General features: G+C 35.6%; 2 protein-coding genes across 2 annotated transcripts; both read right to left on the reverse strand.

The window, feature by feature from the left end:
• Positions 1 to 7,743: 7,743 nt before the first annotated feature.
• LOC116133400 (glucan endo-1,3-beta-glucosidase 13-like) lies at positions 7,744 to 10,768 on the reverse strand. The gene is made up of 4 exons (XM_031419106.1): positions 10,480 to 10,768; positions 8,510 to 8,833; positions 8,052 to 8,082; positions 7,744 to 7,940 (listed from the first exon to the last, which is right to left on the reverse strand). Exons 1-4 carry the CDS (start codon positions 10,529 to 10,531, stop codon positions 7,841 to 7,843), a joined length of 507 nt encoding a protein of 168 aa, XP_031274966.1. The 5' UTR covers positions 10,532 to 10,768; the 3' UTR covers positions 7,744 to 7,840.
• Positions 10,769 to 14,025: 3,257 nt separating this feature from the next.
• LOC116133705 (small nuclear ribonucleoprotein-associated protein B-like) lies at positions 14,026 to 15,520 on the reverse strand. The gene is made up of 2 exons (XM_031419396.1): positions 14,509 to 15,520; positions 14,026 to 14,291 (listed from the first exon to the last, which is right to left on the reverse strand). The coding sequence occupies exon 1, from the start codon at positions 15,363 to 15,365 to the stop codon at positions 14,526 to 14,528; it is 840 nt and encodes a 279-aa protein (XP_031275256.1). The 5' UTR covers positions 15,366 to 15,520; the 3' UTR covers positions 14,026 to 14,291; positions 14,509 to 14,525.
• Positions 15,521 to 16,064: the final 544 nt, after the last annotated feature.

A 16,064-nucleotide genomic window follows, 5' to 3' on the forward strand; every position in this document is an offset into this window, starting at 1 on the left:
AGGTACATAAATAGTGTCAACCTCAGATATCCTTGACATGTTTGTATTCAGTTACTGGACCAATAACAGGAATATTAAATTAGATTGAGCATCAACTCAATCTCACTGTGGCCACAGATTTAGTGTTATTGCCATTTACTAAATTACTAGTGAGATAACTTCTCCTATACCCAGGAGTGATGAATCATTTATCAATCCACCATAGTCTCGATACACGTCTCAATGTAGCCAATCACTACCGTATTGATAGCTCTAAATAGAACTACGTTGGGCTAGTGTCAAACTACACCAATTGGTGCATAAGGCGCTCCAATGATCTCAAGTCTAAGGATCACATCACCACCATCTATTAGAGGATTTATTCCATAGACAGTGGGGTTACCATCTATGTGTAATCCTCTGGTGGGTTTGTCCAGTGAACTTGCCTCTAGCAAGCACCCATGCGTTGCACCAGGTTGTCGGCAAACAACCTTGACAAGTGAGATCAATCACTGCCTTTCGACAGTGTCGTTCAACACTATGATAGCCTTATCGTATTATCTGTGTCATTGGTCAGAATAATACTGGGGCTACGGACGTTTCTAGAATGGCCACCATATGTGATTATAGGGTTCTCACTATCAAGATTTGAAACACTTGATACCCTTGTCACGATTCTACCATCCTAAGGACATATATCATTACATACACGATATAGAAGAATATGTCTTTTATTGATAAATAAGCATTTATTACAGAGTCAATTTTACAATAATTGACTGGCTCTAGAGTACCTACTCTAACAATTTCTTTGTGAAACTGAAATTCTCTTTTTACTCATATCAATCTCCATACCAAGAAAATAATTCAACTACCCCAAGTCTTTCAATTAAAAATCATGAGCAAGAACATTCTTAACAGCCTCCATTTCTTCAAAATTATCTCTAGTAATAATAATATCGTCTACATAAACAATTAGAATAGTAATCTTACCTCCAAAGGTTTTAAATCAGTCTGCCCCTGAGTAAAACCATACCTTTTAACAGCCTTTGTGAATTTTTCAAACCAGGCCTGTGGAGACTGTTTTAGGCCATATAATGATTTTTTCAATTTGCACACTTTTCCATCCTTTCCACTCCCTTCAAATCCTGGTGGCATTTCCATGTATACCTCTTCTGCAAGTTCACCATTCAAAAACACGTTTTTCATATCTAGTTGTTGTAAAGGCCAGTCTAGATTTGCTGCAAGAGACAAGAGCACCCTGATAGTGTTCAACTTAGCCACCGAAGCAAAGGTCTCCTGATAGTCTACTCTATAGGTTTGCGTAAATCCCCTTGCCACCAACCTTGCCTTATACCTTTCAATTTTTCCGTCTGCCTTATACTTAATAGAAAACACCCACTTGTAGCTCACAGTTGTTTTCCTTTCAGGTAAACTCACCAGCTCCCAAGTCTTGTTTTTTTCAAGAGCTTCCATCTCCTCTATCACAGCCTTCTTCCACTTTTCATCCTCTAATGCCTCATGTATTGTTGCTGGAACCTTCACAACTGAGAGATTAGTGGTGAATGCCAATAAATCATCTACCAACTTATCATAGGCCATATACTTAGCAATAGGATGCAATGTACAGGATCTAACACCCTTCCTTAGTGCAATAGGTAAATGTAAATCATCATGCCCTAACTTAGACTCATCAGAAGATAGTTCTTCCTTATCTTGTGACTATGAATCACTGGTTTCTTTCGGTTGGGATGATTGCTCATTTAGATCATTAGGTTTCCTTCCATGTTGATAGTCAGTTCTCCGAGAATAACGTTGGAGACCCGGCTAATTTAATCTCTCCAAACCTCCCCCTAGTTCCAATCTTTCTTAAGAGTTTGGTTTATCAAGAGTGGGCTGGATAGTTGAAGTAGGACCTAAATTGGTAGACTAACTAAGAGACTAACTCATCCTTATAGGACTAGGTTGTCCTATAGGAACTTGACCTGAATTATGCTGACCTACAAGAACCTAACCTGAACTGGGCTGACTAGGAGACTAACTCATTCTTATAGGACTAGGCTGACCTATAGGAACTTGACCTGAACTAGGTGACTTTGAACTTTGACCTGGACTAGGAGACTGTTGAGATTAACTCAAGTGCAGTTGTAAAGGTGACACTACTTCCCACGAATGACCTTCACAATCTCTCAAATTCTCCCCCTGAAGGGAAATGGGAAAGAATGGATGGGACTCAAAAAATGTAACATCACTAGAGACATATAATTTTCTCTTTACAGGACTCCCAAGGAAGATACATTTAATGACCCTAGGTTCTAGCTTTTCTCTATTAGGAGACATAACATGTACAAAAGCAGTACATCCAAACACCTTTAAGGGTAAAGTATTTAGGATCCTACAACTAGGAAAGGTCTCTAGCAAAGTCTTAAGAGGTGTATGAAAATCCAGAATTCTAGTAGGTAACCTATTTATCAAATATGCAGCTGTTAAAATCGCATGACTCCATAAATACTTAGGTGCATTCATGGTAAACATTAAGGCTCTAGCTACCTCTAATAGATGCCTATTCTTTCTTTCAGCTATCCCATTTTGTTGTGGGCTATTAACACAAGAGCTTTGATGTACAATCTTGTGATGCAACAGGTAGTTTCCTAGGATAGAGTTAAAATATTCCTTACCATTATCAGTCCGTGAAACCTGGATTTTTTCTTGAAATTGAGTTTCAACCATTGAATGAAAGTTTTTTAACAATTGATCTGCTTCAAACTTGTTTTTCATCAGGTATACCCAACATACTCTAGTGTGATCATCAATAAACATAACGAACCACTTAGACCCTACAATATTTGTAACTCTAGATGGCCCCAAATATCACTATGAATTATTGAAAAAGGCCTAGAACTCTTATAGTTAGGAGCTGGATAAATAGACCTGGTGTGTTTTTCAAGTTGACAAGTTTCACACTTAAAAGAAAATGAACTTTTATTTCTGAATAACAATGAGTACAATTTTTGTAAATAAGGAATGCTAGGGTGTCCTAGTCTACGATGCAATAGCATAATTTCCAAATCAGTTGAACTAGAGATATAATTACACCTAGAAACTATGTCTTTATTCCCACCGTTATTCTCATATTCTGCTTTATCAAAGTAGTAGAGTCCCTCTCTTGCTTTAGCATTGCCAATCATCCTTCCCGATAGAAAATCCTGAAATTCACAGCAAGTAAAGGAAAACTTAGCTACACAATTAAGTACTTTAGTTAATTTGCTAATAAACAATAAGTTACAAGTTAACTCTGGCACATGGAGAACTGAATTTAAAGTTAGATTTCTTGAAAGCTTCACTATGCCTTTACCAGCCACCTTTGCCATTGAGCCATCACACTCAAATTCCCATAACATGGGGTATAAGATATAAAAACATTTGAACTACCTAACATATGATCAGAGGCTCCAGAATCTATTACCCATAGCTTATCTGTTTCAAGATCTACACGTAAGGTTGTATGGGAGTTATCTGTCTCAGCAAAAGAACATGAGTGTCCAGCCAAATTAGATTGATTGAGAAGTTCCTGCAGATGCTCCAATTGTTCTCTGTTGAATGGTATAGACTCATTTCCTTCTGAATTCCGGACAATATTTCCTTCAACTTCAGCAGTAAAACCTTTCCCTCCAATCTTATTAGCCTTCCAATTTGTAAACTTTTTTGGCCTACCATGTAATTTCCAACAGGTCTCCTTAGAGTGCCCTGGTTTACGGCAATGCTCACACCATGGTTTCTCTCCTTTCCTCCACAATTTCTGATCTCCTTTTGAATTCTTCCAACCCTTAGATGCTAGGGTTGAACCTTCTGACCTAGGTAACAGATTTGACATACCAGAAGAAGTAGATTCACCCATTATTACTTTTTTCCTACTCTCCTCTCTTCTGATCTCTACAAACACCTCTCGAATAGAGGGTAAAGGATCTTTGCCCATAACTCTACCTCGTACTTCATCAAGCTCCTTATTCAGTCCAACCAAGAACTCAAAAATTCTTTCCTTTTCTAACAACTTTCTATATTTAACATTGTCCAGAGTACAACTCCAATCAGACTCCACAAACATGTCCAGTTCTTGCCATAATTGAGCTAAAATACTGTAGTACTGAATGACCGACATACCATCCTAGTTGGTCTCCCTCAAGTTTGTTTTCAACTCATAAACTTGTGCTACATTTCCTAGGTCTGAATATGTCTCTTTTGCCATCTCCCAAATGTCCTTCGCAGTGGGAAGAAATAAGAACAGCCATCCAAACTCTTCTTCCATCAAGTTGATCAACCAAGTCATAACAATGTTATTCTCGGCATCCCATTTATCATATGTTGGATCATCTTCTTTTGGAGCTTTAACACTTCCAGTCAAGTAGCCCAACTTTCCTTTCCTTCTTATCATTAATTTCATAGCCTGAGAACATGGTACATAATTTCTACCATTTAGTTTATGAACACTAATTTGAATGGAGTCTTGGTCCAAATTATTATGACCAGTTAGATGAAGCTGATCCTTGCTGCTTGAGGAGGATCCTGACCTTGAATCCCTTGGAGGACTCCTGCTCCCTGGGGGATTTGGACTTCTCTCCTGTTTTCTAACAGTCATAGCAGTTTCACCATTATTAATATTTCCGACTAGAGGAACCTGGCTTGATACCATGAAATCAGGAGAAAACAAATCATGATAATCTTTTATTTCAATCATATCTAATTGAATTACAAACTCTCTATTTATATAATTGAACTAAGACCTAAGTAGATAACTCTTAGACTAGGATTAGGCCTCTAGACTAATATTATCTCTTTTTATTTCAATCTCTTAAACTAGATAAGACTTAGATAACTCCTAAATTGATCATATTCTAATCTTGAAATCCTACAATTTTCAATTCTATCAAAGTATTCTGGAATTTATTGTTAAAAAAGAATCTATGTGATTTGCTTAATACTTTTGGATTTGATGTTTCTTTAATTATTTAGGATTCTTATTGTATGATGAATCGAGCGGTGAAGATTATAAATCTTTTGAATAGGGTTTCATTGTGTTCAACTGTTTTATTGATGTGATGATAAATCGCGCAGTGAAATCACTTTAGATCGTTAAAATGGCATAGACCATAGATTGAATTGAATAATTGGGAGAGTCTTATGAGATTTATGTGGCCAGTGTAGGTTTTAAACGAGTGCAGAACCTGACCGTTAATGAATTTCACAATTGTGTTAAATTGAGGGATTTAGTCATCTTTAGATCAATAAATTTCTTGAATCTGATTTTTATATAGCATGTCTGTCAACATCAGTTTAGGTAGAATCGAACCCTTAACATTTTTATCATATAGTGATATTTGTCTTTGTTATTTAATTGTTTAATTTCTAGCAATTCTTGTTTTTAATTTAAATTCATATCACCAATTTCGTTATCTCAATTAACAATTAAGATTAGTCAATTTATTTGTTTATTTAGCATTTAGTCCTTGTGGGAATCGATACTTTATGCATCACTTTATTACTTGTCTACTGGTGCACTTGCTAGCCTACGAAATAGTCACAACAACACCAACGTTGTCGGCGCGACTGGTTGCAGTTCTACTTTTTGATCTGGTTGTACGAGGCATGATTGATATTGAACAAATCTAGAAAGTTGGGCAATATCTACTACAAATTTCAAAGAGCTCTATGGGGCCTCTCCTTCTAGCGTCAAAATTTTGATGTGGAATCTGCAACAACCAGAGGTACGCAATTGACAATGATAGAACCACATAAGATGTATACGTGATCCCGATGGATCAGCGAAGTGGATAATACGATGATGGATGTGGGATAATAAACTTAGAATAACACAGAAACAAGAAAGAATTTTTAAAGTGGTTCGGTTGCTTATCCGGCAAAACCTATGTCCACTGTTATGTTATTAAATGTATTGACGAACTAAGTTACAAAGAGTTTTTCTGAGCTAGTTACCAAGAGTTATCTCAATAAGTAAACTTTCTCGAGCTCTCTCTTTTCTCAGTCTCTATCTCAGATTCTCTCTCCGGAGGGAGAATCTCTAAAACAGGTTATAAATGGGTTTATATAGCACCCGTTACAAGATTGAATTGGATATAAACTCAAATAAAAAATAATGAGATCTTCAGCTTTAATAGTGGAGTCCATATTGCAAGATATCTCCAGGCCAAAATAAAAATTATTCTTTCCGGATTTACCGCACAACGTTATTTTTTGAAACTTATATTTTTATGTAAATTACAATAGAATATCTATATGAATGTTTTTTTTTTTTCATATTCTATAAGTTCCTTCTTTATTTTCTTTTTTAAAGTACCTTAGAAAAAGAATGTAAAGTTTAAAAATATAAAAAAAGTTTTTAGGAAAATTTATACTAATGTATTTATGTAAAATTAAAAAGCATTAAGGGGCATTTCAGATATTTCTCAAGTAAAACATAATCAACATAAAAAAGTCTATAGTTAAAAATTTTCAAGGACAATACAAACATTTTAACAAATAATGCTAGGTTCACAATTCAATTTTATAACTCCCAATGTGATAATTCGTCATTGGTCAGCTCGCAAAATGGTCGCCTATTTGTATAGGTCCCGCCGATTCATTTACAAGCTAAACTTATGACGAACTATCACATCAGAAGTTGTGAGAGAAGGTTGTGAATCTAATATTATTAAAATTTTAATAATTAAGGGTTTCAAACAGTACTTGAGTCTGAGGTAGGGATTGTCACTGGCATTAGCCCATATAATTAATATCCGAAGGGAGTATAATTGGCATTAACCCATTTTAATTAAATATCCAATTGAGTTATTACCAGTGTATGTCAAGAAGTGCATAGGGAGTTTAGACAATTGTCCCGTTGTTCCAACTTTTTCTTCAAAATGATAGGTAAGAAAAGATACAACGAAGAAAAAAAAAAAAAAAATTATATATATATAAATTTAGTAAAGAAACCGCAAGAAAAGCTGACATGAGCTTAAAGGGCTGCCCGCTGCCGTATTACTGCGCCTTTGACGAACTGACATGCATTAGTTCAGACTTCAGATAACACTGCCCTAGGCTTTCATTTCGTTCACGAAAACACAATTCATATCACCATCGTCATCTATATATATTTTACATTTTATATTTTGTGCAAACTTTACTTGCTTTGCTTCTTTTATTTATAAAACAACTTGGGTAAAGTTCAGAGGCATCGTACCAGGTTCTTTATTGTCTCTTGATTTTCTCGAAAACTTTCGAAGGATAAAACTCTGTTTAAAGCAGTCTACTCTGCACAAAGCAAAATTCCAGCTTATGGATTTGTTCCTGTTCATTACATATCAAACCCAACATTGTAATGATCCGAATTTACACTCATTAAATTTATAATATTCTTCAGATAAAACTTGTGCAGCTTTCTATTTTTTTTTTTTTTTTTCTTTTTCCTCTATATTTGAAATGAGATATGATGAGATATCACAGTTTCACATTAGATGATTAGATTTAGATTTAAAGAATACTACTTAATCAAAATGCGTAACTTGATCTCAGTGGTAAGTTTGACGATAAGTTTAAACCGAAGGTGTAAAATTAAAGTAGGCTCAGGAACAAAGATACATACGTTTAAAAAAAGTATTAAGGGGACCAAAAAGAAATATATAAAGGAAAGATAGAATTTGCATAATAATAAGATTCCCTGCCTAAGAACCAAGATTGGAATAACTTAAGCTAATCACAACTACAAAACGCTAATATAAACACCTTTTTTTTGCCTTCAAATTTCCGTTGCAACAAAACGAATATAGTTTGGCATAAGCGTGCAAAGACCATCCTGCTTTGTTGGTCAGCTTGTCAAGTACAAAAGTAGTAGAACCCCGACAGTCTTCCACCAAATAAAGCTTGGTTTTTGCTTGCACAACGAAGGTGCTGAAGAGCCTAAAGATCTGAAAATAAAAGTAGTAATAAAAATTATTTATACATAAAAAAACAAACAAACAAAAACGTATACCTAGAGGTATTTTATACAAACAAACTTTTGTGCTCACAACACATACCCCGGGGCGGCATAGACACATTTGTTGTAACCTGTAATCAGCGGCATATATAGTTGTTAGTTCTGAAGTTCTCTCATCAAATTTGAATAACTCATGTGCATGTCATTGATTTCATTTTCTTAAAGCTTATAATAAATAGAAACTTCATGAATAAGGAACTTATGCTTAGTGATACAGGTGACCTTTTGAAGCACTTACTAGAAGCAGCATAAAGGAGATTCAAAGATTCCTAAGATCCAAGTTACATCAATTATATAGTTTAACTAAATGTATTCAGATAAACTAAAGGTGTTAAAGATTTAATACTTTAAAAAATGCATCACAGCCACATTAATGTTTAATAACAGTAAGTTATCTAATGTTTGAAACGTTGTGTGCCTAAAAATCTTGCTCGTTATTTAAAATTCCTGTCCACTTATATATAGACAAAGAAAGCAGAAAGCAAAATGATCACTCACTGGGGTTATGTTTAGTTACAGTGGCAGTTCCTCCAAAATTACAAGCGATATCGGAATTGCCATTCTGCTGATAATAGCTATTGAATGCATAGGAGGCGTGAGAAACAAGCGTGTCTGGTTCGAAACATGATCCGCCTTCTTGGATAGCTTTGCAGTTGGTCATTCCCAACCCACAGGCCCAGTCTAATGCATTTTGTAAATCAATCTGTGAAACCCCATTAAGGGCCACACACCATGTTGTTCCATCAAGGAAAGTTGTGTTTCCTTCTGGAGGTGACAGAACTGTAACTGGAACTGCTGCATCTGCTGCCTCCATTGTTGAAGCTAATATTTTATAAACCAAGGTAACAAAAACATATACATTAAGGTCATATAAGTTCTGTAGAAATAGTTACCAAAAAGCTATTGAAGCAAACCATAGATATTACAATAAGGTCATAAAACTGAAAAGTAGCTTCAACATAAACAACCACCAGATTAATTAAATTTTCTTTTCTTTGCTAAATGTTAAAATATCTCAATATTCTTAATTTGAGTATCTAAACTTTGATATGTTTATAATATATATAGAAAAGTTGTCTCTTAATTGCATTGTTTTATAAGAATGTTATGAAGTCATATCAGTAATCACATAATTGGCACCAAAAAGTTAAAGAAATTATAAAGGATTATATAAAAATGATGAAGTATTCGTAATAGCCAACAATGTATAGACAATCAAAACAATATAATATGAAATTAAGATGTATAAACTACTCTAAACCATGCAGCATCAATCGTTTAACCGTCATAATAGTCCTTGGTAAAGCTATGAATAGTCTTAATTAAAAATCCAATTTAATGTCCTCACATAGAACAACACAAGATGCATTGGGGAAGCAAAGTATGTCTGCCTCTGCTCTGCCTCCGCCTCCATTCTTTTTCTTTATTGTCTTTTCATCAATATGCAATATTTTATCATCTCGATTATTTATCTCTCTCACCCAATTTAATAAAATAAAATAAAAATCTATAAACTTAAATATTTCTCCCACTACTTATCAAAGCAATAATGTTCTGCTTAAAGTCATAAAAACAAATAAAAATTGCATAAAATTGATGTAAAATAACTGTTTTATTCTTTGTTTTTGTCTATTTATATGACTATAATTCAGTTGTAAGCTCTTATCAAAGAGCGTTTTATAGGCAATATTAACATTAGGTCATGAACTATAAAGTGCATTAAAGAAATTAAAAATATCATTGAAATTACCATAAATGAGAAATCAAGCTAAACAAGAAAAACTGAACTACCAAATTTATTTTGTCAGTTATGATTACACCCTCTAATTATTAAAATCATTAAACAGAGAGGAATAACGAAAATTAAGACATTAATTACAAAAGAAGATATGCAAATTATCTAAGGATTTTTGAGCTGTTGCATATTATTTACCTCAATTTTTGTCAATTATGGGGTTTCTTCTACCTCTAATAACTAGATTTTTGATGATTAAATGGAACAAATAATATACTTAATTGGAGATATAATGCTTTTCTTGTTCCTTTTCACTCCTTTAAAGTCAAAAATATCTACCATTTCAATGCTAGCTAAAAGTAACAACGGTTTATCAATGTACACATAATAGAAGGAAAATAAAAAGACACAGAGAGAAATATGAAGGCAACTTTTGTACAAGGCTTAACTTTCATAATGATAAACAGACTGTAGACTGTTCACTGTTGCCTCTAAAATAAAGCAATTTTTTTTCTTAAGACTTTAAAATAATCTCGAAAATAAAAGTGTTGTTATGGACAAAGGAAACAGTTTCTGAACCTTCACTGAAGAGATGATAAGCAAAGCAAGGAAAACCAACTGAACCACAACGTAAAACAAAATAAAAAAATGACCCAGAAAAGCAAGACCAAGGAAAAGAAACTAGAACTAATAATAAAAGGAAATTAAGGTTATAACAAGAGAAAGAACATACCCAGATAGCATTCCAGAAGTAAAAGACACTGAAGAATTATGTTTTTTCTCATGGTAAAAACACCAAAAAGCCTCCTTCACCTGGACAGAAATTTTAGCTCTCCAGTAGTTATCCTTAAAGATAAAGAAGCTGAAACTCTCTCTTCTCTCTCTAGTTACTCTTCGTCCACGATCTTTGGATATGAAACTTAAAGAGTGATAATGAGGGGGGTATAAATGGCGGAGAGTTATGAGGAATCATCGGTTTCTTCTAAGGAAATTATCTTCTTTTTTTCTTTTTGCTGTATGAATGTGTGCTAGCTCAGAGAGTCTGTGTGATCAGTGAATTCTTCAGAAGCTAAAGTATTGGTACTGTGCTAACTTTGTCAAACTTTTTATTTTTTATTTTTTAATTAATTAATTGTTCGTACAATAAAATATAGTATCTAGGTTAGCCAGAAGGTTTTGTATGATTCGTGACAAATTGGTTAATTGACTCCGACATGCGAAACTTCTCTTGCAATTTAGACACTTGTTAAGGCTACTTTCGTCAAATTGACCAAGGCCTCGAGGCCTTAAATTTAAAGCTATCGGTTTCAGTTCGGATGGGATTATAATCCCTTAATTAAAATTTTCCGAAATTTTCGTAAACCCACCATGCGTTTGAGGAACTATGAAAGAACCCGTTGGTCCAGGAAATAAGACCTTAGCCCCCATTCCGTCCAGTTTCGCTAATGAAAGTCTATTAAGAAGTGCAAAGACGATTTTACCCTTCAACAAAATAACAAAAGACCCAGACCCCCTAATCGCCAACTACCTTTTGTCGTTAGTGTCGTCATCTGAAACAACCTTGAGACACAATTGGAGGGTAGCCACTGAGAGGCCTTGGGGGCCTCTGATATGCAACTTAAGGCCACCAGAGGCCTCACAATTGCCGTGAAAGGCTTGAAAGCCTTAACGGCAACGACGATAGACTTGAATTCCGCTTCAATATTAAAAAAGTATTCAATTTTATTTATTGAATTTCGCTTAGTTGAATTATGGTTAAACTGTATTTGTGGGTTGGTATGTGGCGTGAATGGACTATGGAGGATGCGATTTGGGTGTCGCCGACTTCGCGTGGTGGTTTCACGCGAAGTAGCAATAGTAGAAAGGTCGTTAAGGGGGAAGTCATGCAGTTAGTCAGCTACCGCACTCAGTTAATCATAATTCATAGGGTGCTTATGTGTAGGAATAGACGTATACATCATTACATAAGTAGTTAGATAAACGATATGTCAAAGTCAAGCACCTGGAGTGAGTAGGATTGAATAAGAAGGGAGATGTACCGTATGGCTTGACAAATACTTCTTAATACTCATAATTTGTTGATTTTATTTATAAGTGGCTAAGTAACATTAATCATATGTTTCGATATATACAGATTTGGCTACGTTCCTTCCATGGAATCAGATGCAGTTCCTCCATTCTCCGGATAACAAAATGGGCTACTTCCAACAATTCGGCTCGGCCAGGTTTTAAAACATTGAATGTAACATTATAATATTATGTGTGGCTTATTAGGACAACAGTGGTTATCGACTTGGATATCAATTCGTACACACCGAAAGCACGAGTTATAGTCAATATTGATAAGACATCAATTTCAAACCAAGAAAAACCGCCAACACACATTCTAAATATTCAATCGTGTTTATGACATAATTGTATAACGTACACTAATTTAAAACCCAGACTGGACCAATCGGTCTAATCAAGACCCGACAACTTCTCCGATCCGATTCAGGTTTTGGAGATATATCAAAAGTTTAAAGATTAATTAGTAATTTTCAAGGCATTTTTTTAATAAATAAAAATTTTAGGGACTGAATTTAATTTTTTTAAGGATTTTTGTAATATATTAAAATTTCAAGGATTAATTTACAATTTTTTAAAAATAAAATTATTACTAACGCCACCAATCCAACCGGTTGAACCAGTCGACCCATGACCCGATCATCTTACCGAGTCTCACAAAGGGTCGGGTTTTAAATCAATGATAATGTACATAATTTTCCGCACATTTCATAAAACAAAAACAATAACAAATTAAGTCCGAAACATTTAATGCAACAAGATAAATAATGAAAATCTACACTTTGGACAACCTCGACTATTATGCAATAAGAGAGAATTGATATCATAAGTTGACCATGTGAAATCTGGGCAATCAAGGCCCATGGTGGCCAAGTAATCAACAGTATGGTTATGTTCCTAATAAGTATAAGAACGTTGGACTTGCATATTAGAAAAAATAAAAAATAAAAATAAGCATGTGGGGATAAACATGGCCAACATCAAACCAGAGCAAAACAGTCTTAAGAGACGATGCATTTATAGCTCTGTAACAAACAAGGCGGCGATAACACACTGATATTCACCGGAAAAACATAAGAGAAAAACTAACACTTCAACCATACAGAGGCCAAAGTTTAAGTTTTGAAGCTCCTCTATCAATTGTCTATATCTACACTTACAATTTCGAGATATGATCCTATATACTAACATTTTCAAGATATAATCCTACATCTACACTAACATTTCCGGGATCTGATCTTATAACCACACTTAACATCTTCAAAATATGAACAGAAATTAGTCCAAGCATAGGTACCATTGTACCAACAACTAACCTGTCAACATAAACAATCCAAAAATTACAGGAGGAAAATAAAATCAATCCATGAAAATAAAAATGCTCTTAAAGGCTCCTAAAATTGCACTTTTAGTTATAGCATGTCTCTAGGATGGATGACAACTGAAGCAAAAATGCTTAGAAGAAAGTTTGAAATATCTACATAAACCATAAAATAGGTTTTTCCTACTAGAAGAAACTCCAACTTTCTGCTTTAAAAAATAAGAACTGTAAAGTTCAATCTAGAGAAACAGTATAACACAAGTTAAATTTCAGCCTTATCCTGCAATGTTTGTAACATATCAATAGCAAACCAGAGCATAGTTATAAAAGTTTGGTAACACTCAAGAAAACTAAATGTCAATATCAAACAAATGCACAAGCACCAACATAATTACAGGTCAAAAGATGACAGAGAAATGCAATGAGACTCAAATTAAAACAATAAAAGCATGGCAGTATAGAACAGTTACGGAAAAAAAAAGAACATTTATACCCAATTGAATGGTAATGCAATTAGAAGACATGAATTACTTTAGGGTAATGCTATTTGTACAAACTCTTTGTACAAAGAGAGTTTGTACAAACTTACGTGGCACACCATGTGAGTGCCACGTGACATAAGGGCTCACATAACATTAATGTGACATTAAGTTACGTGGGTCACAATATCACATGACATGCTTCATGGTGTGCCACATAAGTTTGTACAAACTCTCTTTGTACAAATAGCATTACCCATTACTTTAACCTAACTACCGCTGAGGTAAACTATAAAAGATATTACTGTCACAACATGGCCACACAAGGACAAGTGTAGTCTCCACTGCGGTGAATGCAGCATATTTCTTACATTATGCAACAAGTCAAACCATGAGAGAGACAGAGAGAACACCTACCATAAACACAATAATAGGATAACAATAAGTCGCTCAAAACACCTACACAGCAAGAATATTTGATCGACAACCCTTTTTGTTTCCATTGGCCATACACTACGAAAACAAACATATTGTTCTATTATAATACCATCAACAAAATCCTCAACTAGTGGAGTAAGAAGATCCATACGATTCTAAATCACTACCAAACTCAAAGCAAGCTTATGCATGACAAGAACATTCCAATCGAGAACCTTCGCTACAAAAGTTTCACAACTCCTGCCACAATGAAGAAATGGAAGTCAATCAGGAGTAAGCCCAACATCGTATAGCTAAATGCATAGTTTAGCTGTAGTTATAAAAAACAATACTGAATCTACAATCCTTCAAACAATAGTTTCCTACCAACAACACAAACCTAAGATCATAAACATAAATTAACAGCATAATTCAATCAATTAATCCAATATGATTGAAAATCAAGAAGCAGGCATACCCCATCAATGTTGCTGCTCACTGTTGCTGCTGCGAAGGGTTTCCTGGGGGAGGTGGCATCCCAGGACGAGGAGGTGCGAAACCAGGAATCGAAGCACCAGGCGGTGGAGGCATCCCAGGACGCGGCGGAGGTGCATTGGGCATTCCCGGTCGAGCTTGCGGAGGAGCAGGAGGTCCTCTCATCATCGGCCCAGGTGGAGGCGGCACCATTGGTCTCTGACCCCCAAACTGCTGTGGAGGCATAGAGAACTGCTGGGGCGGCGGCCTAACCCCAAAAGGCGGGGGAACCTGCTGCGGTGGGCCCCGCATGGGTGGTGGAGCCTGTCCCTGAAACATACCAGCTGGAGGCATCTGACCAGGCGGACGAATCACGGGCGGGGCAGCAGGGGGGTAACTGACAGGTGGCCTAGCGATCTGTGGCTGCATCATGGCAGGAGCAGGGCCACCAACACCACGAACGGGTCCGGCCAGACCCGGCTGGGCTTGGACAAGCGGAGCAGTGGGGACTCCACGGCCAGCGGCACGGCCAATACCGGGACCAGCAGCGGCGGAAGCGGAGACGGCCTTGGCACGTGACTCTTCAGGAGGAGGAGGGCCTTCAACGGTCATGGAAATGACTTCTTCACCCCTGAGAAGGACGAGACCTAAAGTGCGACGGTCCTCGCGTTCCTCATTGTTATTATTTTTCTTGCCCTTAGCTGGGGGAAGCTTACGAAACTCTTCAGTGTCTCCGAGAACGAGGTTCATGTGACGGTCAAAGGCCATGAATTTTCCGATCAGCTGGCGACCGTCTTGGATGGTCACGCGCATCCGGTAGTTTATGAATTGAAGCATCTTCGAACTCTTAGACATCGACATTGTAAAGTTGTTGGTAGTTTCTGTTGATTTTAGGGTGTTGGCTTTCAGGTCTTCTCCTTCTTCAAATCGAAGACCTGAGAAGAGTAGAGGTTTTGGTTTTAGGGTTTTGTAATTCTGGTGTTCTTCTTCGGTAAAAGAGGTTCTATTCCAATTGAATTATTTGAGGGTTTTGGGTTTCAGTAAAGTAGCTAACCCGGATTTATTGGCGGGCTTGGGCTTACTAGGATTCCTTAAAATGGCCCAGGTTTAAAGACCAGCGGCCATATATTAATAAAATATATTATATAATAAGACACAAAATATAATAGAATGTTTAGTGCATTATAACACACTATTAATTTATATTTAATTTCAAAAAATGAATCAAGAAATTTAATATAATAAATATTTATTTGAATTTACTAATTCATTTAAAAAATTAATTTTGATTTCATTTTAAAAGTTAAATCAATTATTAAAAAAATTGAAAAACCGTTGGAGATTGTTACATTTCAACCTGGTAAAAGTTTCTTTTGTGCACCATTGTGATCAGATTTCGCCGATCTATCATTAGTTCCACTGGTTTAGTCTAAATTATCACCCTATGCAACAGTTTTCAGGAACCCTAAACTTTTAAATGCAAATTCCACCTAATTGAAACCTCCGATAATTGTGAAACTTAGACAAATGTGTTTAAAATTGTGTTCTCTTTTATTTTAT

The sequence above is a fragment of the Pistacia vera genome, unplaced genomic scaffold (assembly GCF_008641045.1).
Source record: "Pistacia vera cultivar Batoury unplaced genomic scaffold, PisVer_v2 Contig108, whole genome shotgun sequence".
NCBI classification, from domain to species: domain Eukaryota; kingdom Viridiplantae; phylum Streptophyta; class Magnoliopsida; order Sapindales; family Anacardiaceae; genus Pistacia; species Pistacia vera.